Raw genomic sequence first — 25,835 nt, forward strand, 5'->3', positions numbered from 1 at the left:
CCTTGGAAGCCCCATTTATCTTTCAGGGAGGTCCTCCCTGCTGCACATCTTTGGTCTGGAGAGTGATGTCTCTCCTGCAGTGTGACTTCAGTTGCAAATCTATGCTCTGCAAGGCAGTAATTATTTCACCTGGGCATAAAGAAAAGGCAGGAGAAAAGGAAGGAGGAACTTGTGGCATTTTATGGTGCTGATTTCATTGTGTGAAACCACGTCCACGTCCACTGTTGAGTATGTCTCAACAGCGACTACAGGATGAAAACAATTTCCCTTTAGTCTTCACTATACATGTACAGGAAGGAGGTACAGCAGACTGCTGCACTTTACAAATTGTTCATCTTGAGAACTTCTGTTACTTTCCAAGCATAACTTCAGCAGAAATTTTAATAATGCATTGCAAAAAAATAAAAAGGTGATGGAATGGGGGTAACCCTTGGAAAGGCGAGTAACAAACCCTGCCTGTTTCATCCCCTAACAAATACTCTCAAATTTGATTCTAGTTGCCTCCACAAGTTTGCAAAGGTCAATGGTCTTTGCAAAGCTGGGATGTACCACAGGATCAGTTTCTGAGGCTTCATACTAATACGATACATCTCCCAGAGGGCTGCAAGCGATTCAACTGACAACCAGGACATCAGACCCAAAGGGAAAAGTTCAGTTACCATTCTTTGCCTATCTAAACCCTCTGTGCAATCAGAGGAACCATCAGACTTTTTCCCTCCCTGGAGTACTCTAACACCTCATGCATGTCACACAGTCTGTGCCTGAAGCATGGCAAGAGAGAAAAGACAGATCTATAGCTGGAAGAGTCAGAGCTCTCTCAGCTCTGCCTACACGGTTATGGGTTTTTTTCCAGGTATTTTTTCAAATTGGGATCAAGGGAGTGTCTTCCTCTCTCAACAATTCCATTCACCCGCAAGAAGGATGCTACAGTGACAAATGTAGCTCCACATGGAAAACACAAGTGGAATATTCTACTCCTGAGGAAAAAGGAGCCTTCTCTGTCAGGGAGGAAGGTCTCTTGTGTCCTGTGTAGGACTCAAGCACCGTGCTTCAGGGCTGGAAGGCTTTTTTTTCTGCCTTCATATTGTGATTAACAGCAAAAAAAATCAAGTATTGACTCTGTAATTGACAACTTTGACAAGTACCCCAAAAGAAGCATCTGTGCTAGGATCCAATGCCCCTTATGTTACTGACTAAAGAGGTTTTGCTTCTTCATCTCATATTCCTATATTTCTTAACTACAACAAGCAAAACTGATTCCTAATTTTGCCCAGGACTTCTAGAGGGACAGGTGTGTTTTGTGCTGATTTTGAATGTTGTAAACCCCCAGCTTCAAATTAGAAGAAATTAGGGACATTGCACAGTTCATTCATTTTCACTAATAGAGTTCCTGGGAAACACACATGTAGATTAAAGGAACACAATGGCCCCTGGCTGATTGCTTTGAGTACCCTCCAATGTCCCTACAATGGTATTGACTGGCTTTTTATAGTGTCCACAAAAGCCACATTAACCTTTTCTTGTCTCTTCTGTTGGCCTCCTCTCCGTGCAAACGGATGCCTGAGTTCTTTCGGCCTCAAACCAACCCCCAAGCAGTCAGTGAAGGCAAACCTCACCTAGAGCTAGGAAAAGCCATGCACTCCTAAAAGAAATCTACTTCGGGACATCGGAACATAAACCTGCAAAAAGTGTGGACACTGGCAGAAGCAAGCACTGCCAATCTTTGAAGTGATTCCTCTGAAAAAATCTGCACGATATGGAGCCTGTTGAGGCAGAAGGAGAATTTTTTTTAAAATGCAGATTTATTGAGAGAGGTTATACTTATTAGACTAGTTAATATGTCTGGAAGAACGAGCAGTAGCAGCGGTGTTTTTATTTCACATACACTCTCCTCGGGCTTCAAATGGAAACATCTTCAAAGCTAAGTGTAGACTGAAAACCACTCTGGATGTTACTGAGTTTGTTCACGTAAACAAGCTGGGACAAAAGGCATCTGGTGCCTCAGAGGAACTGGGAAGTGCTAGTGTGAAAGTGACAGAAAAACAAAAGCAGGGGAAAGACTGGTGCAGGAGACCTGACGCCTTTACCTGGTTGGTCCTGCGGTGGGTCCACGTCTGCCACCAAGCCAAGTACAAAGAGAAATGTGTGGGATTTGGCTCCATGCCTCACCTCCAAGAACATTTTGTGCATCCCCCATGAAGCCATGCCCTGCCTGCTACCCACCCCCCCCCCCCAAGGCCCACGCGCACCGTGGAGTACAGGGTCACAGAATCACAAGCTCTGTCCCATAGCAGCGTACTTGAATTTCCTCGCAAATATTGCTTAGAGCTTCCTCGGGTTTGTGAAGTCTGAAAGGCTGAGCCCACCTCCTGCGTCTATCCTGCCCGGAAGCACCTGGTCTGTGAAATGCATTTGGAGGCTCGCAGGGCGAGCGTACCGCAGAGCACCAGCGCAGCGTCGTTTACCCAGTGCCCCTGAGTCGGGCCGGAGTCGCGGATCGTCCCGCAGGGCAGCTTTCGAGCGCCCGCCGTGAAACCGACGCACCTACAAACCGTCTGGGAGGGATCTGGGCTGCAGCCGTCGGACAAGAGAAACGCGGCGAGGCTCCGAGAGCCGCCGAACAGCGCAGGGCCGTTCCGGGGACCCGCTGTCCTCCGACCCGGCACCCCCGGACTCCCGCCCCTTCTCTTCCCGTCCTGTTCGTTGAGTCCCCTTTACCGCGCCCCGGCAGCGGCTGCCGCGGCTCCCGCCGTCCCGGCTCTGTCCCCCCGTGCCCGGCACGCCTCTGGCCGCCCGTCCCACCACTGTTTTCGACAGCGCTGCCCAGGGGCTCCGACAGCGGCGCTCGGCCCGGGCCAGCCCCCGGCTGCAGCGGGGGCCGCCCCGCCCCGCCTCGGGGGCCCCGGATGGCATCGCCCGGCGCCGTCTGGGGCCGGGGCCGGGGCCGGGGCCGCAGCCGGTGGGGAGGGGCGGGGCGGCCGGCGGGGGCCGGGAGATGCCCTGCCTCCCCCTCCATGCCGAAGATGTGCGGGGGCCTCGCCTTCCCTCTCGCCTACCGCCCCCTGGCACTCCTCCCCCGCCCCAAGGAGGCCAGCCCGCCCGGCGACACCGTGCCAGACTTGCCCGCGCCGCCCTGAGGCCGGGTAAGACCGCAGAGCCGCGGCGGAGCCCCGGGCCGGCCGCCTCATGCACCCGCCCGGCGCCCCGCTCGCCATGGCCGAGGGCGCCTTCTCGCTGGCCGGCCCGGCGGCGCGGAGTCCCGGGGGAAACCCGTCGAGGCTTCACAGCATCGAGGCTATCCTGGGGTTCACCAAGGAAGACGGGCTGCTGGGCGCCTTCCCGCCCGACAGCAGCACCAAGGAGGCGGACCGGCGGGGGCCCCGGCATCGCCTGCCCAAGATGCCCGGAGAGCAGCCGCCGCCCGAGCCCCAGGGCCGCGCTGAGCGCTTCCAAGGTGAGCGTTGTGGACGAACGCCGGGTACTGGGGGGCGGACGGGTGGGCGCTGCTCCCCTACGCCCCGGGCAAAGCCCCGCGGGGAGATCCTGCTGGTGACGCCCCTGTCTTCCCCTCGCAGAACCGTACTGTCCTGGCAGCGCCAGCCCCGAGTTGCCCGCTGGCAGCGGCGGCGAGGGAAAGCCGTCGGAAGAGGAACAGCCCAAGAAGAAACACAGGCGAAACCGCACCACCTTCACCACGTACCAGCTTCACGAGTTGGAGCGTGCCTTTGAGAAGTCCCACTATCCCGACGTGTACAGCCGCGAGGAGCTGGCCATAAAGGTCAATCTGCCCGAAGTCCGCGTCCAGGTAACGCCCGGCCCGGCCCCCCGCGACGGCCCAGCCCCGACGGCCCCCGGCGCCGGGAAGCCACACACGGCCCAGCCCAACGCGCCTCGGTGCAGCCCCGTGGTCCCGGCGACCGGAGCAGGCCCGGTGCGGCGCGCAGGCCCGTGACCGCAGCACGGCTCCGGCCACACTCGGGACCACGGCTCTGGCCACACTCGGGGCCCTGCTGGAGCGCTGGGCGCGGCTGCCGCACAGCCGCGAGCCGGCCCGGCCGGCGGGACAGCACGGGGCTCGGGGCAGACCTGCGTCCGGCAGCCGTGTCGTCGGTGCTGCTGCCCTTTGAGTGGCGTGTCTCAGCCCGGGGCTGCTGAATGTGCTGTGTGCCACGGCAGTGGCGGGTGGATGGGCGGGCCAGCTCCACCGGGACTGCTTTCCACCGGGCGCAGGGTTGCAGATCGTGGAGGAACGCCTGAGCCCCCCAAATTCCCTTCTGCCCCGGCTCAGCAAGGCGTGTTTTCCCTCACTCTATTTTGCGTGTACGGCTGCAGAGGCGAGCCTCTTTCCACTGCCTAGGGCCTGGCTGATACAGCTCTGCTTGCAGGTTTGGTTTCAGAACAGAAGGGCTAAGTGGAGGCGGCAGGAGAAACTAGAAGTGACCTCCATGAAGCTGCAGGACTCGCCCATCCTCTCGTTCAACCGCTCGCCGCAGGCAACACCCATAGGTCCTCTGAGCAGCAGCCTGCCCCTGGAGACGTGGCTCAGCCCACCCGTGCCCAGCAGCACGGCCCTGCAGACCCTGCCTGGCTTTGTGGCCTCACCACAGAGCCTGCCCAGCAGCTACACGCCACCACCCTTCCTGAACTCTCCGGCAATGACCCATGCGCTGCAGCCCCTGGGGGCCATGGGGCCACCGCCACCTTATCAGTGTGGGGCCAACTTTGTGGACAAGTTCCCTTTGGATGAGGCAGACCCACGCAACACCAGCATTGCCGCCCTGCGGCTGAAGGCCAAGGAGCACATCCAGTCCATTGGCAAGCCCTGGCAGACAATCTGAACTCCCTCTCAGCACCTGGGAGAAAGCCATGGGGAAGGCGCATCCCAGAAGGCCCAAGGGACACTCTTACCCTGCCTCAGCTGCCGCAGATGGCCAGGCACAGGAGGGCTGTCCCTTACACTAGCCTTTCCCCTATGCCTTGACTTGCTTTTGTATTTTGTGGTCCTTTTGATTCCCTTTTCCACAACCCCTGAAGAGTTAGGGGCCTGATCGTAGCTTAGGAAAAACAATCTCTCTTGCTCTCCCTCCTTGGCTGGATGCTTTAGTTGCAATAAAGGCTACAGTAGGTCGAAGAGCCATATAAGGTGGCTGGGAGCTCAGGACTGCTGTGCTGAGGGGACTGCAGGAAGGGGGTTCTACTTTTACACCATTAAATGGCACCATCTACATGGAGGCTGTGTATCATGTTTCTGAGCCCAAGTGGGCATCTTGGGCTGGACCCTCTCCTCCATGTGATGCACGGAGGGGTGGGAGATGCCTGGCTGTGGGCTCTTCTCTGTCCTCCATCAGCAGAACCCTGTCCAAGCTGGCTGTGGCACTGGGGTCTGCATCCCCATGATGGAGAGTGTGCCCAGATGGGAGTGGGCACAGAGGGTCTGGAGCCCTTGCAGTCCTTGGGCCAGGTACACCACTTCCACAATTGCCCTTGTGGAGTAGTGCCAGGCTCAGGTGGGCTCGCAGGCCGGAGTCAGTGACAGTCCTTGCCTCTGCAAAGAAGGGGAATGGCAGGACCCCCAAGGCTCCTGCCCCCTGCAGCCAAGCTGCCCAGAAGGAGAGACAGACGGTGTCTGGTTGGGCACTGATACTGGGCTGGGTCCTGGCAGGCTCATCCTGCCTGCTCTGGCTGCCCAGGACAGCCCCTGGAGGCTGGCACAGAGCTGGGTCATGCCCGCTCCCCTACCCACCCAATGCCCGTCGCCAGGCTGCCCGAACTAAAACTGCGGCATCTTTATTTTTCATTATCTCGGTTACTGCCTGTAATAGGGCTGAGAAGCTGTAATGAAACACTCCTTCTCCTCTGCTGGGCATGGGATGCTCTACACACTTGGGAGGTTGTGGCAATTAATGTTTCTCATTAGGGAAGAGAGAAGGATGCACAAGTGCCCTCATTGTGTCCTGGGGATGATTCAGTGCAGACTGGGAGACCTCTCCTTTCACCATTTCCCACTCGTTGTGGCCAGACAAAGGCTGGCGTCTAATTATATTTTCACAATCTGTGCATATCTTTTAAGAGTCCTGTCAGAAACAAGTATGTCAGCCTTGTTCAGCTTCACTTCAGCGAGCTTTTTAACCTCAGACAGCAGTTTCTAAACATCCCTTCATAGCCTTCTCCACAGCAGCTCCATCTATTGTATGGAGAGCTTCTTTTACAGATAATAGGAATCCCTGTTGTTTTCAAACGCCTTTTCCTCTGTCCCCAGCCTCCCTGCAGATCCAACCTGCCTCACTGGACCAGAGCAACACACTATGTTCAGGACCCCCAGCTTCCCTCTCCTGATCTGTGCTGGTCCAGGACATGAAGGGAAGCCAAGTAAGTAGTCCACCCTGAATCTGGGGGGGAATGAAGCTCTGCTGGGGGAGACTGTCCTGCTGGGCTCTCATCTTCACAGTTCTGCTGTGTGTGCATTTGTGGTGGTGCTCACCCTTCCCAGCACACATCTCTTTGCTTCCTTAGCAGAGAGAGGAAGTGTTGCCAGGAAAAGAACTGCCATTTCTGTCAGGACCAGGGAGGTAGTTTGCTAACTTCTAGTAACTTACTCAGGTAAAAGAGGAGAACAAAAATCGTATTGCTTCTGTTTTTAGGTCTTATTCTAGTGGTCCTTTCACAGGTGAGCTTTGCTTGCATCACCAGTTGCAAGAAGGCATGGCATTTTTGGTGACTGCAAGAGAAGGATTTATCTTGGTGTGCTTGAGAAGTGCCTGCATGGCCTGGTTTGTGTCAGCAAGAGACACACACTAATGAGTGACTGCACAGGCTCTGCACACTTTTCCTTCTCAGGGTAGGAACAATCTCACTTGTCATTATTTGGCTGCAGTCCAGTTGTGGCTCTGAAGCTGAAAACCCTATGTTTTAATGTGCAGGTAAGCACATTAAATTGCTGCTCTAAAGTTCTCACCTGTGCTTATTGCTCATGGTTAATAAGGCAACTCTGCAAGATTTCAATAGTGCTTAATGCCATATTTTGGCATTACTACCCTCCCTTTTCTCTTACCTACATTTTTTCTGTATCCTGTAAAGCCGCTGGAAAGAAGCCCTCTAATTCCTGATCAGCTGTCACCAGCGCTGATGCTTGGTTACTTGAGATAGTCAAAGACTGGCAGTAGATACAACCACAATGATGGGGCAGCAGAAGTAGCAGCTGAAGATGCCTGCTCACTTTTAATAAGGTCCCGATTCAGCACCTGCAAACTAATAAAGATTATGGCAAGATATAGTGGTTGTTCCTTTATTGGCATATTGAACAGGTCTTTCTTATACGTTGTACAGGTATAAGGTGAACCCTGTAAGTGGATCAACTTTGTGCACTCATGTCCTTCAAGGAAAGCTGTGAGTTTATTGCTAAAAATGAGTATTTTACTAGCTACACATAAGTGGACAAATAAAGAGACAGAGGCATATGCAAACACATCTTTCTTCTAGCCTGTCTAGTTTTCTGTGTTCCTACACTTTCTTTCAAATTGTTCCATTCCATTTTAAAAGCCCATTTGTTCATTTTGTTGTAAATATCTTCTCCTCCTTAATTGGGTGCTGAGTCTAATAATCCTGCCTCGGCTTGTTAATTGTACAATACCAGTCAGAGTTAATGACCCATTAGCGATTAATTCCTTAAACAGCATCTAATTGCTCACTCTAAAACCTTTTCTTAAAACTGGATTAAATCATCTAGATCCTTAACCACTTCTTTACTCTAACTTTGCTAAGGCTATTAGCATGGCTTTCTGAGTGGTCTGTTTCTTCTTTTGCTTAAACTGTATTAGTAACATAGTATTTTTAGTGTGCATACTTGACTTCTTTTCAACACCTGAATTTATAAGGAATAATAATACAGATAAAAGACTGCCAGAGAATGAGTAGTTATGAGGAAAATGTCACAACAGAATTTGTTCTCAAGAGTATATTCTGGTCTCCCTTCCTTCTCTCCATCCCTGCTCAAAATCCTGTCAATATTCAAGAAAACTAGCAGATACCTGAGCTCTTTAATTTTGACTTGAGGTTCAGCTCTTTGTGTTCTCGGTGGAGCAGGACTTGTCTCTGTGTGCAGAAGGGGCCCTCAGTCCCTGCTGGATGGCTCGGAAGCTGTCATTCCCTCCGGAGCAGTGGGCTGGCTGTTGCGTGTGCTACTGCCACGGTATCTCACAGCCCCTGTGACATGAAAACACACGTTGCTCAGCCATAGTTTGAATTTCTGTTACTAGCTGCTGCGGCTGAGGGCAATACTATTCCCCTCTTTTGCGCAGGAAGTTGAACAGTCTTGTTTCCATCTGCCCTGGCTACATCTGACAGGAATTTCAATTATGGGCATTCAGTTTCTAACTATTGCAGTATCTCATGTAGCTGTTCAAAGCTCCTTGTTACATCTTTCCTCATTTCTAGGGACGTACTATGAAGTCCAACAGACATTACTTCAGCGGGGTTCCCTTCAGCTACAGTGTTACAGCTTTTCTCTTCTATGCAGTCTGCCGTCCTCCTTTGTCGCTATTATAAACCTTGGGACCTTCATCAGTAGTTTGTCAGCCACAGAGTACCCACCCACAAAATGCTAGCATTGGAGAAAATAGTGGAACAAAACAAAACTAAAAAAAACCCCAGCCAAACAACGAAACCAAAAAACCCCTACCAAACAACCAAAAAGCCCAATACAAACAAACAACCCCCCAAATAACAAAAAACAAACCAAACCAGACAAATAAACAAACAAACTCACAAAAACAAAATAAAAAGGCGTGAACCCAAAAGCTCGTTAGACCAGGACGCTGACAGTACCAGTCTCTCTAGTAGAATTAATACTGTGTCTCCTCTCTGAGCATCTCTGTGTTCTGCCAAGGCATTATGTCAAAACTAGCTGGTATTTGGCAGTCATCCCTGTGTCATATGACACTTCTGCCCCATAAAGATTGGGATTGCAGAGCTGGGCAGAGGGCTGCGACTGAGATACGGCAAACAGCCGCAGCCACCGGGCTCACCTGGCACCGCAGGGCACCGGGACACCCTGCACGGCCGGGGCTCGGCCTCGGCCCGTCCCGGGGCTCACCGGAGCGCTCCCCTCACGGCCGGGGTTCGGCCCGTCCCGGGGTTCACTGCAGCGCTCCCCTCACGGCCGGGACTCGGCCCGTCCCGGGGCTCACCGGAGCGCTCCCCTCACGGCCGGGATTCGGCCTCAGCCCGTCCCGGGACTCACCGGAGCGCTCCCCTCACGGCCGGGGCTCGGCCTCGGCCCGTCCCGGGGCTCAGCGGAGCGCTCCCCTCACGGCCGGGGCTCGGCCCGTCCCGGGGCTCAGCGGAGCGCTCCCCTCACGGCCGGGGCTCGGCCTCGGCTGGTCCCGGGGCTCAGCGGAGCGCTCCCCTCACGGCCGGGCCGAGGGCGCCGCCTGGCGGAGGCGGCGGGAGCAGGAGGTCGCGGCCCGTCCCGGTCGAGTTTCGCCACCGGGCGCAGCGGAGCTGCCGGCAACGCGCCGGGGGCTGCGGGGCAGCGTCATCTCCCGGGCACACACGGGGCACGGAGGGTCCCGGCAAAGCGGCTGAAAGTACAACACACGCCCTGTCCCGTGGAAGGCAGTGGCCTTTGCTACTGGCTTTAACACAGCGAATTTCACTGCTTAACTCAAATAAAAGCATAAACTCCGCCTTTTCCTTGGTACTATTTATTGTGAATGTTGCAATGTCATGTAGTTTCAAACTAAGGGAAGAAATGATTCGATAGGTACGTAATATAATGAATTGGAAGACCCTTCCGTGACAATTATATATATATATATCTCAAAGCCATCCAAATGAGAAAATGCAACCTTGAAAATGAAGTAGAGGATTTAGTCCTTGCTGAACCATACAAGTGTGTATTTAAATACTTTACACAAAGGAATTCTTGTGTACAGAAAAGTGACCATGTTGATTATCTGACACAATCAAGTGCTTGTGAAATATAGTCTCTTACAGAAAGTATTCAATTTCCTTATGATTTGGTGATTTTTTTTCAGCTTGGAGTGCTCTCTTTCATATTCACAACTTGAAGCAGATAGTCCATCATCTAATAAAAAGAAAAATATATTATTTATAGATCAGTCCTGAAAAAAGTAATTCACTAAGATAATAAACCTTCTATAAGTTAATAAACCTAATAGATAACTGCTCTGTGCATTCACATAACAAACATATTCCTAATAATCTTTCCAAAACAGACCCCATTTGTCTTGGTTAGTGTAATAACTAACTGCCAAAGTAGGAGGAAAGTCATTCTCCCAAATAATTCTGTGTGCCATCTCATTTATATCCTGTCTCATTAGTGTGAAAAAGCCAACTAATAGAAACAATTTAAAGTCTATTTTCCAACTTACTTTTGCACTTAGTCCAACTTGCAGGAGAGATTTCCATCCTCTTTAACTACATTAACTGTAATTTATTCACAGAATAAAGAGCAGGCAAGGTATTAACTGAAAACAAAATAACACAGGTACACCATCCTAACCCAAAGCCCAAGAAGTACTAGGCTCACCTCTTCCATTTTTTGACTCTTTGTGTGTTACAGCCATTTCCCTCCTCTGAGTGAGTTCTTTGGAAAGAATTCTTTTCTTCTTAAGAGATGTACAGCCCAGAGTGAGCATCAGTGGTGATGCACTGGATGATTTGGGCTAATAAGAGAGACGCTGAATTGAGTTACCTGAGGTACTTATGTGTATTTACTTCTAGCTTTAGGGCTTCCTGATCTTAAATTTAAAATTCAAATTTTAAATTAAATCAGCTAAATTTGAAAGCATCCATGAAACAAAGTTCTCGGAGTCTGTCTGTTCCAAACACAGCCAGTCTTGGGTGTGTGCAGCAGGTGGAGCACAGGGCTGCAGGCAGGCTCCTCGTGGTTGGCATCTCTCTCAGTGCATGGGAATTACAGAAGCTGGCAGCAGTGTTCACTATTTACCTTCTTTTGGTCACATTTAGTATCTCAGTCCAACAGGCCACTGCACAGGGAACAGTAACCCGCTGCAAATCAGGTGTCTGGTTCCTCCTATAAAAAGTTTCTGTTCCAAACTCACATGAACTAGGCCTGGAAAAGTATTTCATGCCAAGGACAAATTTTCTGGATCCACTGTGCCATTATCCTCAGCTTCCTGTACCTGATAATCCTCTCCTCTGTATGGACACCTTCCACAGCTGTGGTACAGCAGCACCTTACCCCAAGGTGTTGCCTAACCAAAGTCTGTGCACCTGAAACGCCTCACATCCTGACAAACCTACACAATCAACCCCCAAGGGCCAGTTATGCATTTGTACCGCTATGCACATGAATGTCACATTCCGTATATCAGAGTTCCACCTTTATAAATAAGGCATCCTTTGTTCAAAATAACTTTAAAATTAAAAATAATTCTTATTATTGAAATGTTTAGGAAACTATCCCTGCCCTCAAAAGAGTAAAGCACATTCCTTTTGATCTTCATGTTTTCTTCATCTAGAAAGAAGATCTCAGAAATACCTTAAATTTCAGGTGCTTTCTTGAAGCCAAGGGGAAAACCGGATATCATATCCTGTCTAGGCTGTGTATCATCAGATATTTGTGTCCAACAGCAGGAAAATACAGCTACAGCTATTTTCATTAGATTTTACTTCAGGGTAGAGACAAAGAAACTGTTTAATGATGGACATCAAATGTTCTATGACCAAATGAGGTTCTGCAAGTTGTCCTCTATCTTAGTCACAGGAAAAACATGAGCTTTTTTTACTAATCCTTGCAGAAATCCTTGCAAAAATCTGTATACTTAAGGCAATAACCTCATTATTCCATAAGGATGTTCGATGTCCGACCACAGAAATGCGGATGTTAATTTACAGTGAAAGTATACACATATGGATATGATTCAAATTACCAGAGGCAGCTTGCAGCCTCCATAAGTAGGATTTATTGATGATACTTTTAGAAGTGAGAACATTTCCCTCTTTACATTAAATAATGGAATTTGTTCATTTAATTTGATTTCAAAGCTGCACACTGCAGAACTGAAGATGGAATAAATAGTTTATCTTTTAGATAGTATTAATAATCAGTTACTGTGATGTATCACTATCATAAAGCTACAGCCAAAAAGAAACCTATGGGCAGCATTCATATCACTGGTGTGAGAGACTTAAATCACAGCTTAATTTAAAGGGTGATTTTTTTACCCACATTCCAATAAAAGCCTAAATATTCACTGATTTGATTGCACCAGGATTTCAGGAGGGAAACCAGGCTGAAGTTAGCCCAGGAATATTAATGACATCATATTGCAGTAGAATATGGGAAGTAAAAATTCTTCCCATTGATGTCTTTAAGGGGGCGTATTAATATTTTTGTTCTATTTCATTGTCACCCAAAAGGATTCTGCAGCTTTATCACCATGACTGTGCCTGAGGTATTATAAGGAAAGGAATTTTCTTGTGGATCCTGCGATTTACATTAGACCCCAATAACTTTCTGTAAAACCTCACTGTTATCCTTCCCTGTGTGTTTTATAGGATTTCCTAAAATAATAGGGATTAATCTATTCTAAAACCTTGTTGTCTTGTGCAACAGCACTAAGAAGAACATTAATTTGAGGGATGAGAAGGGGCAGCTTATCAGTAGCCCCAGACTCCTTTAGCAAATCCAGGAATGACCACAGCAATAGCCAGCACCATGGGCTGGAGAAAAGACAAAGGAAACAAGGATAAAGCTGGGACCAGAGAAAATTCTGCAGCCCTCTGGCTTTACTTAGCCCAAGGCAGAACATCCTGAATGGTGATGGAAGGGGGTGGTCAATGTGATGTGGTTCCTCCTGCCCTCACACTTGTTTTTCACACTAGCTTGGCTTTACTGGGCAGTATGTGCTGCTGATGTGATCACCTAAGCTCAAAGAAAAGAATGGCCCAACCAAGCAGCTTGAAGGGAACCCAGGCACTAAAATCTGCTGAACGCATGCTGTGTTTATGCCCACTAGCAAATGAAGTCATCAAAAATACAATTGGTGAGTGACAATCAGTAATCTAGAGCAGAGTCTTGTAGTACTAGTACTGAATATCTAATACATGAGATGTGTTTCTGCTGCTTTTCTGGACAATCCACCAGTTAGAGGAAGCTGACATGCTACTGTAAACCAAAAACTGGACACATGGAATATCTTTACAGGTTTTATCTTACTTACATGTTTCCAACTGCTATTGTCATCTGTCTCCCAGGTGTTCCTGGTATACCAGGGGAGCCCTCCTTTTGAGAAGTGACCACTTTTATTTTCATTCCTTTCCAGCAGTGTTAGCAAATATTTTGAGATTTCTTCCCACTGCAGATACTCTTCCAGCTGCTTGATATTGTCAGGTAATGCTGAAAATGGTGTCTTGTTTTCTTCTTCAAAACCATAAGGAAAATCTCCAGTGCTTTTTTTCCCCATTAAATGTCCTGCAACAACAATTAAAGTAGCACAAAATTAACCAAAACAGGTAAAGCTTTGATTGTTCAAACATCAGCAGGACTTTGTTACTGACTGAGGGAAGGGAAGGGAAGGGAAGGGAAGGGAAGGGAAGGGAAGGGAAGGGAAGGGAAGGGAAGGGAAGGGAAGGGAAGGGAAGGGAAGGGAAGGGAAGGGAAGGGAAGGGAAGGGAAGGGAAGGGAAGGGAAGGGAAGGGAAGGGAAGGGAAGGGAAGGGAAGGGAAGGGAAGGGAAGGGAAGGGAAGGGAAGGGAAGGGAAGGGAAGGGAAGGGAAGGGAAGGGAAGGGAAGGGAAGGGAAGGGAAGGGAAGGGAAGGGAAGGGAAGGGAATGTCGAGTTGTAGCACTACTGGGAGCAAAGACTTTGTCAGTGTCACGCAGTACTATTAATTTTTTCTGTCTCTTGTGTTACACTGTCAGAGAAAACGTGGCTGAGAAAGGGGCAGCGATTACCAAGCACTTTGTCTGGAGATAGAGAGAAGCTCTTGGTAAGATTTGCTGGAATAAAAGTGGATGGAGAAGCCGAGGTTTTAGACTTACCCTGCCTCGACACGGGACGCAGGAACCTTGCGTTCCAGTGCCTTTGTAGGAGTTAAACCGCACTTACCCACAGCCCAGTGGCTGCCGCGGGGGTAGATCTTGGTGAGCGCGGGGGTCCCGCCGGGCTGCAGGGGCGCCGCTCCGCCCTGCGCCGTCAGCAGCGCCAGCGCCAGCAGCGGCAGCGCCGCGGGCCGCCCGCCCCGCATCGTGCCCTGCTGCGGGTGCTGCCGGTGCTGCCCGAGCCGCGATCCGCTCCGCTCCGGCTCCGTCAAGGCTCCGAAGCGCCGCCGCCGCCGCCCCTCATTTATCCGGAGCCGGGCCCGGCGCGAGCGGAGCCCCCGCGCCTGACGCCTCCTCACGGGGCCGCTCCCGCCCCGCCGGCGCCCGCGGGGGGAGCTGAGGCGGTGCCGGCCCCGGGGCGCGGCCCGGGGCAGGGGGGGCCGCTCTCCCTCTCGCTTCCCTTCGCAACACGGGCGCGTCCCACAAGTTCGTGCTCCCCTTCTCCGTCCGCCGGGAGTCGGTGCTGAGGGCGGCCCGGACACCTCGGGGCGGCGCTGCCGGCAGCGCCCGGGCACCGGAGCTCCTCAGAGGGCGGCAACGGCCGCGGAGGGGACCCGGGAGCTGCAGGGGGCGACGTCACCCCCGCCCTGCAGAACCGCACCGTGCGGGCTTCGATGCGGCTGCACCTGGGGCAAAGGGGCTCGCTGTCCCTCGCTGGAAATGAAAATCTGGTGCAAAGAGCTTATTTTATTTTCCAGTATCACCTAAATTTCCTGTCACAAGTGACAGTAAATGGAAGCGCATTTACAGGACTTTCTGCTTTCCCTGCACAGGGACCCTGTAAACTTTGAAGCCCCTGAGGCACCTGGAACTGGCCAACTTAGTAGTAAATGGATGAAAAGAATTCCAGCCTGAAGAGGCAGTGCAGGGAAAAGAGGCAGTACATCCTGGAAAAGCCCTGAAGTGGAACACAAAGTGGTTTCACTGAAGTGAAGGTGGGTGAGCAGTGATGGGACATAAAGTCCTGATGTGCCTGTTTGTCACCCAAGAGAACAGCAGACAGGATGAAGCCACGTGTAATGTGTGCAGTTTATGAGATGATTTTGCTGTCTACAGACCTACGGCAGAGTCGGGATACACAGAAAGCAGAGCTGACTGTAAGGAACCTGCCAGCTCCTCCAGCCAGCCCCAACATGACTGGAACTGAACTATCCCTACTGGAAACTCACACGGATATGAATTAACATAATTTCCAGGCAAACTCTTGTTTTGAAGTTCTTCTTTTGAAATCAATCGTGTATCCTGCTGTATTGAGCCAAAATGTTCCCTTGTTTAGTCACAGTTTGTTTCATCTTCTTTTACTGATTAATGCGATTCATTCTTTTCTTTTGGTTATTAATTATGCATTCGTGCTTAATTCACAATAGTATTTTCATGCCTCAAGTTGCACTGTGCAGCTCGCAGTACAGCTACCAACATGTGCTCTGTTCTGAGTGACAGCTGATCAAATAAAATATTGCAATCCAGAGAAACTCCTAATCATTTGGGGCAACCAAGGCAAGAAATTTAAAAATTCAGGAAATTGTCCATTTCAGAAAACAAAAACAAAACCAACCAAACATGAATTCTTACTCAGTCCCAAGTCTCTTGTACTGAAAATACCATGCAAGCAAATAAACCTTTCTCGTATGTTGTATATGTACTATGCCTTTAATTATTTATTCACTTGTTCATAAGGATTTATTCTAATTATTAATTGATTACCCTTCTAAGGAAAATAGTAACTTCATTGTATAGAGAAATATTATTCTGGATCCCCCACAACAGAAAAGGAACCAGGTACAACCAAAGGATTTTATGAACTCTGAATGACTCAAGTCACCCAAGACAATATTCCTCTTTAAGAAGAAGCCTGATAACATCAGTTTGTGTTTAAACATCAAGAAACAGCTCTCTCTGTTTTAAAATACCCTTCCCCTTTTCATATATCCACGGCAAGGCAAAATGTTGCTGTGCTTCATGACAGGAGAACATTCATGGTTTTTAAGTGCTATTACCATGATAACACTTTAATCTGCTTCCTTCACATTTTATACAAGCATCATTGTTCTATCAGCAATGCATATTTAATGGCTATAAAAAAGGGTAATATAAGAATGGTGTGCCTTTCATCATTTTCTTTGTAGGGACCCTGGTGTTACACGCAGCCAGGAAGTATGTACAGAACAAACACCGGTGGAAGCCTATCTCCAACGTAATAATAGGCGTGATCACTGAGGAATACTCTGCAAATGTTGAAGATGCTGAATAGACTAATCTCCAGCATTTCCAACCCACACTCAGAGCAGGTGTTCTGCAAATAACCTCAACATCGACTCAGTGCAGCAACAGCTCCCTGAAGAACTGAAGACATTTCTCAGAAAAGAGCTCCGCAACTTTACAGAGGCTGAATAATATGAAATAGTAACATTTATTTAATAAGGTCCAGTGTAAGATAGTTGACACTGTGCTGCATTTTGGGAAGCCCTGGACAGCTGAAGCTTAAGCACAGTGATTGCTCACTGCACATTTAACTTGTGCCAGGCCGCTGTGGCAGCCACAAGTTTGGGTTTATGATTTTTGAAGTGGAAGGGTTCAATAATTGCAGAATTCAAATGGGAAGCATTTATGGACATGCCTGTGGACCAGAACAGCCTACAGGGACCACCCGGCCCAACAGCCTGAGCCCTTTCCGACTGCCCAGAAGCTCAAGGGCACTGTTTAAGTGCTGCTGGAATGCTGAGCCTGGGGCATCCATCCTTTCCCAAGGGAGGCTGCTCCAGACCTGAGCACCCTCTCAGTATGGAAATGGTTTCCAACATCCACTCTGATCCCCTCTGGCACGGCTCTGAGCCACTCTTGTGACTAGATCCCAGTGTCACAGTTGACCAGCTGCAAAATGTCCAACTGCACTCTCCAAATTAGAGCTGACTGTGCTCATACTGGGGTAGGTGGACAGCATAAATCTGGATTTCAGCAATGTCAAGAGAAAGAAAAAAAATCTTACTCCACATACACTCCAAAAAACACATTATTTTTTCTCAACTGGGATGATACACTTCCAGGAAGACTCCATTAATGATCCCAATATTATTCTGCCATGCCATTTATTATACTTGATTTTATTTCTATACAATTTGACACAAAATAAGTAATTTTTATAATACAGTTGGACATGAAAACCACTTAGTAGGACACAAAAGAAGTAATATTACTTGGAGAAATTCAGCAGTTGTCTGCTAAGCATGAGCTGTTACAACAGAAAAGGTGTCATTATTGTATAATAGAGTATTTTTGCAGAGGTAAGGGATTACAGAAGAAACAGAACTCCAGAGGTAAAAAGCATCATGCTGTTCCTTATCAAAGCTACAAAATCAAAGCCAGCAAGGAAAACAAGTTCTGCTTTGTTGAAGGTGCAACACTGACATTTGAAATTTGAAATGCCAAATTTCATGAAAGACAGTTATCAGGTAAGTTTTTTAATGAAAAATCAATTTTATGTTTAACACTATTCAGGTGTTATATGATAGGAGAGAATAATACATTCTCCAAACTGGCATAAGAGCTCTGGTTTCCCTGCCTCGGCAATATCCCTGAAGTGCACTACTGTGCTATTCATTCAGTAATTTACAAGTGTTATTAAAGCCCCAGAAAACCTTTTTGTTAGGTTAGTTTAAGAGCTAGAACACAAAAGGCAGATCATCAACAGCCTGAACGCTAGCAACACACACAGTCCCTAAAAAGCAGGCCTCTAAAAATCAGGCCATCTGGGCTTTTTTCCTTACCTTGTGAAAGAGCAAGTTTCAAATTCAGAGAAAATGCTCTGAGTCCCCACTGCTCAGTACCAAGTCAGAGTGGAACTCCCCTGCCTGGCTGTTTTTGGCAGCCGCAACCAGCCAACTAAGGCATAAGTCTGACTAAACTCTTAGAACTTACTACCTGTTCAGAGATTCTGTGTCCTTACAAGCACTGATCCAAATAGTTTGTATGGTGGAGAAAAGAGGGCACTGACAGATTAAAAATAACCCCCAAAACAAACAGGAGGGCAAAAGTGGATCCAGATGCAGCACCAGTCAGTCAAACCCACTGAGCATGGCAAGAGAGCCCTTGGTTGCTCCAGCACCAAACCAGCATCAAACTGGCTGCTCCAGTCCTCCAAACCAGTGCCAGGCTAGCTGAGAGCAGTCTGTAGAAGGTGGTAAATGCATCATTTTGTAATTAGCCAGCAGCCAACAGCTTCACTCATTAGTTGTCGTTTATTTAGATAAGACAAAAGCTTGCACAGTTTTGTCATCATACAGAGAAATGAAACCATCTGAAATATATTATTTTTTTCCCCCTGTATATTTCCCTTTGTTCTTGTGTTTAGGATTCCCGCTTGAGCAGTACATATGCTCCCATCACTGCCAGGAGAGCATACTGCAAAGAAACACAGAACACAGACGCGTTACAATTCCTCTCCACTGAGCTCTGAAAGCACAAACTGTTCAAAAGGTGCCCTCTCAAACACCACACTTTGCACAATTACAGAGCTCTGATACTACAAAATTGCAGGAAGACTTTAAAGTGATAAAATTCATCAGGCATCACAACTGCATACACTTAACTAACAAAATTCTGAGAAATTACATGTTTTCAACTCCTTACAAACAACAAATTCTACTGCCCATCAGTAAGCAAGGAAACCCAGCTCATCTTACGTTAGGTACCAAACTACAGATACAAATTTTTTAACATGTCTGCTTAGAGGCAAGGTTCTTATTGTCTGTACTTGTTATTTTAGCAATTCAAGTATTCAAAATGTCAGTATACATACCTTAAATTTTGGGTAGTCATTCATTATTATAGTTACCATTCCTACATAGGGCAAAAACCTGTAATTGATAAAACAGGTGAATGTAAAATTAACCCTCAAATATTACACGCAAGTCTTTTAATGTTACTCAGTCTGGAATATTTCAGTGGGATCCCATAATTTACACCTAATGCGGATCTGAATAGGAAGTAAAATTCCTTAGTTTTCCTTAATCAAAGTTATCTGAGAAAATCTGAAGAGATTTCAGCTCAGCTGAAGGAGAAGGAGACAAAATCAAAAGCTCAAACCTTCCATAAAATTCCTGTGGAATGCCAAAACAATTTCCTAGAAATTCCCAGCAATTACAAGGAGAAGATGGTTAATATTGTATTTTCAGGTGAGCTATTTGCTAAATGCCCTCTTTTCCCCCCCCACACTCCACATCAGTGTGAGGACTATAGGAAGCAACTTTTCTAGGTTTTCTTTTAAATTACAATTCTATTTTAAAAATTTTAAAAATACATCAAATCTGGTTTGTATCAACAGCAGAACCAATTTAAGAGCTAATTTTTCTCTTTAATTACAAAGTACATTTTGCTTTACTTACCCTCTTGCTCTTCCAACAACATCTTTCTTCTCTAACCAGTTCTGACCTTCTTTGTACAAGCCTCTATCATCAACTTCATTATTATCCCCTTTAGTCAGAAATTTGATGTTCCCATTTCCTCTAGAAGGCAATGAGGTGATAAACTAAATAATACTTAATTTAAAAATCTCAATTAACATCTACAAAGCAAATGAGGATAAAAAGTGCTACAAGATTAGATAACAATGTTTGCTTTCAGCCCTGTTTATTGAACAACCACCATTAAATCATTAACATTACAGACTTTACTGACTTTATCTATCAACAGATATTAACAAGAAACATTTTTTACAACACTCCTAGATCGTCAACTGATGTAAGCAATTACACAATGGACATGAAAACTGGAGGTGGCAAGCAAGCATTAATGTTGATGAAAGGGACATTGTCCATCCAGGCACTAAACTTCCTCAACAACCCCTGTGTGTTTATTAGCATCTTTGACAGAACATGAATTCAAATACAGTTCTTAAGTTTACAGTCTGCCAATGAATTTTGCTTAAATATTGATATCAAGAAATGAGGAGTTCTCATAATGACAAACTAGGTAATAAAAAATTAAATAGGTGATTCTTGGAAATTTTAAAAAAGCACAGAAGAACAGACATTACTCAAAAAATAAACACCTTCAGTTCGTGGAGCAAATACGCCAATGCTTGCCACCTCCGGCTTAGCTTTTCACTGTGCAGAAATGGGAGCAGAACTGTAGTTTGGGAGGAACTGTTTAGCAGTGTAGGCATCTGCACTCAAAGCCAAACCAAGCCCCTTCCCTGCTGCTTTTCAGCATGAATTGCCATGGGCAGTGTGGCCAAGAGACACAAGAATAAGAAGAGTCTCTTCTTTTATCCTGAATCAAATTTGGAAAACTTCAGTTAGCAAAGCTCACATACTCTGTCAGGCTGCACCCTGATTCTGAATCTCCACCTTTCATCAAAAATTTGCTCTCGCAAGCAAAGTCCCAACTGTACAACCATCAGCATAGAAGCAGATTCTGCTCCCGTGCACATTCCTGCTGCCAAAGTCCCTCCTGGGCACAGCTCTACCTGCTCCAACCCTGAGCAGCTTCGCTGAGGGAAGGGTCTCAAACCCTCAAGATGTGTGACACAGAACTGCGGACAGAAGTGGCTCACATCCTACAGCTGAGCTTTCTCTCACTGCTTATCCTCACTTGCCTTTCTCACACATTGAACCACAATTAAACTGACACCGAAAGCCACGGGGAAGGAAAGGAGATTTACAAACAAAAAACCACCAAGTTGCATTACTTTTCATGTACTTTGATAACTCTGTGCACTATTGGAATGTCTCTGCCTTCAACTTTAAAAACAACTATTTCACCAGCTCTGATTGGGTCATCATGGAAATTTGTTAGGAACAGCAGGTCTCCCCTGTGAAAAGCTGGCTCCATGCTGCCACTACAAACAACAAGAAAGAGAAAGTTTGTTGGCATAAATGAAAGAAGTACCATGAAATCAAAGAACATTTAATTCTTACAGATAAACCCACAATTTTAACAGAGATCTGTAGCTTCACCCATTCAGTAACACCACTCAGACTTTTAACAGAACCCAAATCCCAGAAAGCAATCTGCAGGAGTTTACCCATTACGTTAGGGAACTTGGATTTTAAAGGGTCTGACACATTTACTGCTCCTACAAAGCTCAGTGGGAACTGGCCCATGGCTACTGGCCCTATGCAACTTTTGCTGGAGCCCAAACACAGCCAGAAGAAAGACAGTGTTTGAGTCCTTCTTTAAATAGGTGACATTTCAAATTCCAGCTGTATCCAAGGGGAAGGGAGAGGAGACAAAAGGCAAAACAAGACCTGGACTTGAAGCAGAAAGCCTTTCAATTGACTCACCTGAGCACCACAACAATGGGGCTCTCACTGCCAGTCACCACGATCAGCCCTTTCCAGATCATTAGGGCAGAAGACACAATCATAGCAAAATTTAAGACTTGGTAATATAGCTGTGTGAAACAAGGAAATTGGTTTTTAAAGGTACTGTATTGTATTTAGAAGCACAACATAGAACTTTAACTCAAGTGCACCACAAATTTTAGGCTTTTATGCTGAAATCCTATTCCAACACAAGTCTGGTAGCACAGGTTGCCACGTCAGAATCTACCAAACTGCAGCATAAGGCTGGAATCCTCTGTGTGCCTTAGTCTTGGATTAATCCACTCCTGTGTTTCAGTGACAGACGCAAACACTCTGATAAAGGCTCATGAAGCTGGGGAAGCGACCTGGCAAACGATCAAAGCTGGTTCGGTCACACGGCCCTGCCTCCCTCCCGAGCTCGGAAATATCCCAAGGGACGTGTGGAACACCGGACTATCACCAGAGGCTGACTTTCTGGGAGTGACTTTTTTTTAAAAAGAGGAGCTGGAGGAGACGAGAGACGACAAAAGATAATTTCCTGCTACTGTCATACTGAAACTTCTTATCTAGAAAATCAGTGATTTGACTTTCTGCCCTCAAATGCTCCTGCTCCGCCAGCCCTTCCAGCGGCGGATGCGCTTTAACCACACTCCTTCATTTTTGTTCCTTTTCTCGGCAGCACACGGGGAAGGACAGCGGTGGGAAGGACCCTGCAAGCTGGCGTTCGAAACCCGCCGCTCCCGGTGCGGGCTACGAGCCGCGAGCGCGGCCCCGGTACCTGCCGCTTGTTCATGCGCCGCAGGTCCCCGAACAGATCCATCGCGGCCTCGCCGCGGAACCCGCCGCCCTGCGCCACCACCGCCCTCAGCGCAGCGCCAGGGTGGACAGCGGGGCCCGCGCTGCTCTCTGGGATCTGTAGTCTCCTTCCTCTCCCGCCCTGCTGACGCACGGCGGGCGTCCTCGGCCAGGTGAACCATAACTCCCAGACGCATCGCGGCGAAAAGTCCTGATGACGAGGCCCCTTGCTACTCGCCCCTGGAGGTGCCTGAGCAGCTGGCTGTACCGAGGGACCGTCGGTGAACGCTCAGATCCCTGGGCTCGGCGTAAAGAGCCTCGCACGCCCGAGAAGCATCGGGACGGCCGCTCCGCTCTCCCGGGCGCGGAGAGTCTTGGGTCAGGCGAATGCCGCGGACATCCCGGGGCCATCGCTGCGTGTGCGCAGCTCATTGGCGGGAAGGGGAGGCGCGCGCGCTCTGTGAGGGGGGGCGCTGTGAGGGGCGGGCGGCGGCGGCCGCCAGGGGGCGCTGTGCTGAGCGCGGGAACGGTGTGAGGGGCCGTGTCCCCGTCAGGGGCCGTGCCGCCGTGAGGGGCCGTGTCCCCGTCAGGGGCCGTGCCGCCGTGAGGGGCCGTGCCGCCGTGAGGGGCCGTGCCGCCGTGAGGGGCCGTGTCCCCGTGAGGGGCCGTGCCGCCGTGAGGGGCCGTGTCCCCGTCAGGGGCCGTGCCGCCGTGAGGGGCCGTGTCCCCGTCAGGGGCCGTGTCCCCGTCAGGGGCCGTGCCGCCGTGAGGGGCCGTGTCCCCGTCAGGGGCCTCCCGCCTCGTGAGGGGACGGAGGGGTGCGAAGGCAGCGAGGGGCATCGCAGTGTCCTCAGCGGTTTTGAGTGGAATAATTTCATAATTTCAGCAGGTAGCGGTGACCTCAGCGTTTGCTCAGGGACCACGGCAGGGCCCCGATCAGAGAAGAGCACAGAGGCCCGGAAAATCCGCAGCTCTTTGGTGCCCCGGCAGGGATGGGCCGGGGCTACTCGGTGTGCCTGGCAGTGGTCAGACCCCAAGGAGCACGGGCAGACTTCATACCCATTTCCAGTTTGTCCCTGAATGGTTGCATGAGCCTGAAGCAGCAAGCAGCCACATAGATACAAGTCACAGCCCCGAGCCTGATTTCCTGTGAATTAAATGGGCCAAAACGCCCATTGGGCATTCACCAAGTTTAAAATTACCCACTGAAGACTGAGAATGGAAGAACAGAGAACACATGGAAATGCTACTAAGATAAATGGAAACAAACCATCTGACCAGAGCAGTGTTTTTTAATTTCTAGTAATTTACTAGAAATACATCAAGACTTTAATGCTGGTAAACAGTTGGATGAAACAGACTAGGACTGACTAAGAGAGGCAGAACTGACATTAGAGCACACGGGAAGGTGTGATGCTCTCAGGAATGAATAGAAATGCCAAATTGGAAAGAAGGCTCCAAGGACACTAGGTAGGCATGATCTAGATAAGATCCTTCACCTCATCTAATTATTCTTCCAGTGACAACAGTATTCTTTTACTTACTACACAGAAGTTCCTCTAAGTTGCTGTAATTTCAGGTTAGTTCTCTGCTATCCTTTAAATACTCAGAGAAAAACCCCTATCCTCTTTGAGCAGATGCAATATTCAGAACTAATTAGTAAGCGAGAAGGAAAATAGACAAGAGCAGGCTCAAAGGTGGTGAAAAGATTCTGAATTTTCTTTGTGCAATTAAGAATTTAATTTAAAAGGTGTGTAACAAAGTCATATCTTCTGTACAAGTGGCATCTGCCCACTGAAATGTTGTATTGACTCTTGCCCAGCAAAAGTTTTTCTACTCAAGCAATTCCCTGAGTAGGTTTTTCATACCATACTATTTGGACAGATTTTTTTTTTTTTAAATAGAGTTTTTTGCCTTTGTGTACAAATCTGCTTGCCTTTATTTTAATTTAAAAAAAAAAAAAAAAAAAAAAACCCAAAAAAACCACAAGAAAACAGAGATTAAGAATGGTGATTGGGACAAAATTGATACAGGCTGTACAATCAACATGAGGGAGACTAACAAACCTCAGTGTCTAAAAATCTCATTGAACATACCAGTAATTTACACTAGGGTTCAGACCACTAACTCATAGCAATCTGAAGCAATTTGACAAAAACATCTTTGTTAAATTTGCTTTGCTATTGGAAGGAAATCTCTATCATTTATTGTGGTTATAGCTGTACATTCCACTTTAGCTATTAATTCATTTTATTAATTAATTAAATCATATATATGTGCATCAATATGAATAAAACCCCAGCTTTTGTTCCAAAACACTATGTATCACACCCAAATTCCTCCTAAAGTACAATAGTTTTAATCCTTACTTTGTATTTAATTATATATTTGCACTTAACAGTAAATATTTGACACTTTTCTATTACCTGGTCACACAAGGAATGGCTGAACATAAATGGATGAATTTTCATCCTAGACTAGAGTTGCAATACTGCCACTCACAGAACAAAGACAAATGGCTGTCATAGAAGAATAATCTCTGAGTGTTATTTTTTGGGTAGTGCTTTATTCATCAAACAGGCAGGAAATTGTTCTTGCTTATTGTGAAGCAGGAATATAATTTTTGGAAGCAAAAGACAAGCCACTCAGCAGGGAGATGGCAGCAGCTGAGAGAATGTAAATGACAAAGTTCAGTGGTAGAACAATTCCTTGCAGACATTCCTGATGGAGAGAATGACAAGTGGAAATCGAGGTGGTAAATTCTAGTTCTTTAACAAGCAGAGAGAAGAAGCAGAGTTAGTGTATGGAGAATTTAGAAAAGTGAGAAGGCAGCTTTGTGTTGAGACCTGGGAGGATTGAAGCTGCTTATGTTTTTGTTCGCATAGAGGGAACTTTCTTTTGTCCAAGGCAAGAACCCACACTTAATTCTGAGGCTGCAGTTCTGTTGACTGTTGGTTTGATTGTGCTTGGTGTTTGATAGCTCAGAAAACACTTGGACTCCTTCATTGCTTGTGGTGAGGCAAGAGATACATATTGGGAAGTTGCTTTTCTTCCTTTTTCAGAGATGCTGGGATTCACCCACACCTCTCTTAGTGGCTTTGTTATTTTACCATCTGCATGATTTTGATTATTAAAGGTTACATGTGTTTTGAAATCTTTCCCTGCGCTGGATGTTTGACTTCAATATTTGTACAGTAGATCTTCTGGAGCTCTGCAGCTAGAATATCATGCTAGTTTTTTAGTACGCAGAAAATGTAGCTCTTGACATTCTGGCAGATTTGCCAGACCTTTGCACACAGCCAGGCATTAGTACTACCTCTATATATAATATTGAATGACAGCTCTTTAATTTCCAGGGGACTGGCGATGGGCATAGAACTCCCTCCTATTCTGGATACTTTTAATCCTTGTGCTCCATTGCAGTTTTGTAACAACAGAAAGACTATTTGCTCCCTGCATGCCCATGGATGCTCACCCCCACTTTGGATGCCACTGCCTGGGAGCATGCGTGGCTTTTGTCTTGTGTCACTCCTCTCCTGAGTCTTGTCATGTGCTTTGGGAGCTGGCAAGGACTCACTGGCACAGTTTGCAACCCCAGTGTCACTTTCTAAGGCTATGAGTCAACATTTTGAGTCTGCTCTGTGACCCAGTG

The 25,835-nt window shown here is 47.8% G+C and overlaps 3 protein-coding genes and 1 long non-coding RNA gene across 8 annotated transcripts in view; 1 reads left to right on the plus strand and 3 right to left on the minus strand.

The window, feature by feature from the left end:
* Positions 1 to 9,409, minus strand: part of LOC140681706 (uncharacterized) — an 18,942-nt gene extending 9,533 nt beyond the window's left edge. The window contains exons 1-3 of one of the 3 annotated variants that reach the window (XR_012052808.1): positions 9,239 to 9,409; positions 8,028 to 8,202; positions 7,052 to 7,248 (exon numbers count right to left, since the gene is read on the minus strand). This is a non-coding gene — a long non-coding RNA (uncharacterized lncRNA). The other 2 variants (XR_012052809.1, XR_012052807.1) reach the window with 2 other exon arrangements.
* Positions 3,187 to 4,838, plus strand: RAX (retina and anterior neural fold homeobox). The gene is given in 3 exon segments (NM_001243734.2): positions 3,187 to 3,454; positions 3,576 to 3,805; positions 4,386 to 4,838. Coding segments are annotated over 3 exon segments (951 nt in total).
* A 276-nt stretch (positions 9,410 to 9,685) lies between the features above and the next one.
* On the minus strand, positions 9,686 to 14,564 carry LOC140681729 (gastrin-releasing peptide-like). The gene is made up of 3 exons (XM_072922001.1): positions 14,095 to 14,564; positions 13,209 to 13,459; positions 9,686 to 10,084 (listed from the first exon to the last, which is right to left on the minus strand). Exons 1-3 carry the CDS (start codon positions 14,231 to 14,233, stop codon positions 10,031 to 10,033), a joined length of 444 nt encoding a protein of 147 aa, XP_072778102.1. The 5' UTR covers positions 14,234 to 14,564; the 3' UTR covers positions 9,686 to 10,030.
* Positions 14,565 to 18,303: 3,739 nt separating this feature from the next.
* SEC11C (SEC11 homolog C, signal peptidase complex subunit) lies at positions 18,304 to 22,395 on the minus strand. 3 transcript variants are annotated; one of them, NM_001245366.1, is given in 7 exon segments: positions 18,304 to 18,485; positions 18,883 to 18,940; positions 19,469 to 19,470; positions 19,473 to 19,588; positions 20,773 to 20,922; positions 21,368 to 21,477; positions 22,167 to 22,248. In NM_001245366.1, coding segments are annotated over 6 exon segments (462 nt in total). In that variant the 5' UTR covers positions 22,209 to 22,248; the 3' UTR covers positions 18,304 to 18,485; positions 18,883 to 18,898.
* Between the last annotated feature and the right edge of the window lie 3,440 nt (positions 22,396 to 25,835).

Source organism: Taeniopygia guttata, chromosome Z (genome assembly GCF_048771995.1).
Source record: "Taeniopygia guttata chromosome Z, bTaeGut7.mat, whole genome shotgun sequence".
Lineage (NCBI taxonomy): Eukaryota > Metazoa > Chordata > Aves > Passeriformes > Estrildidae > Taeniopygia > Taeniopygia guttata.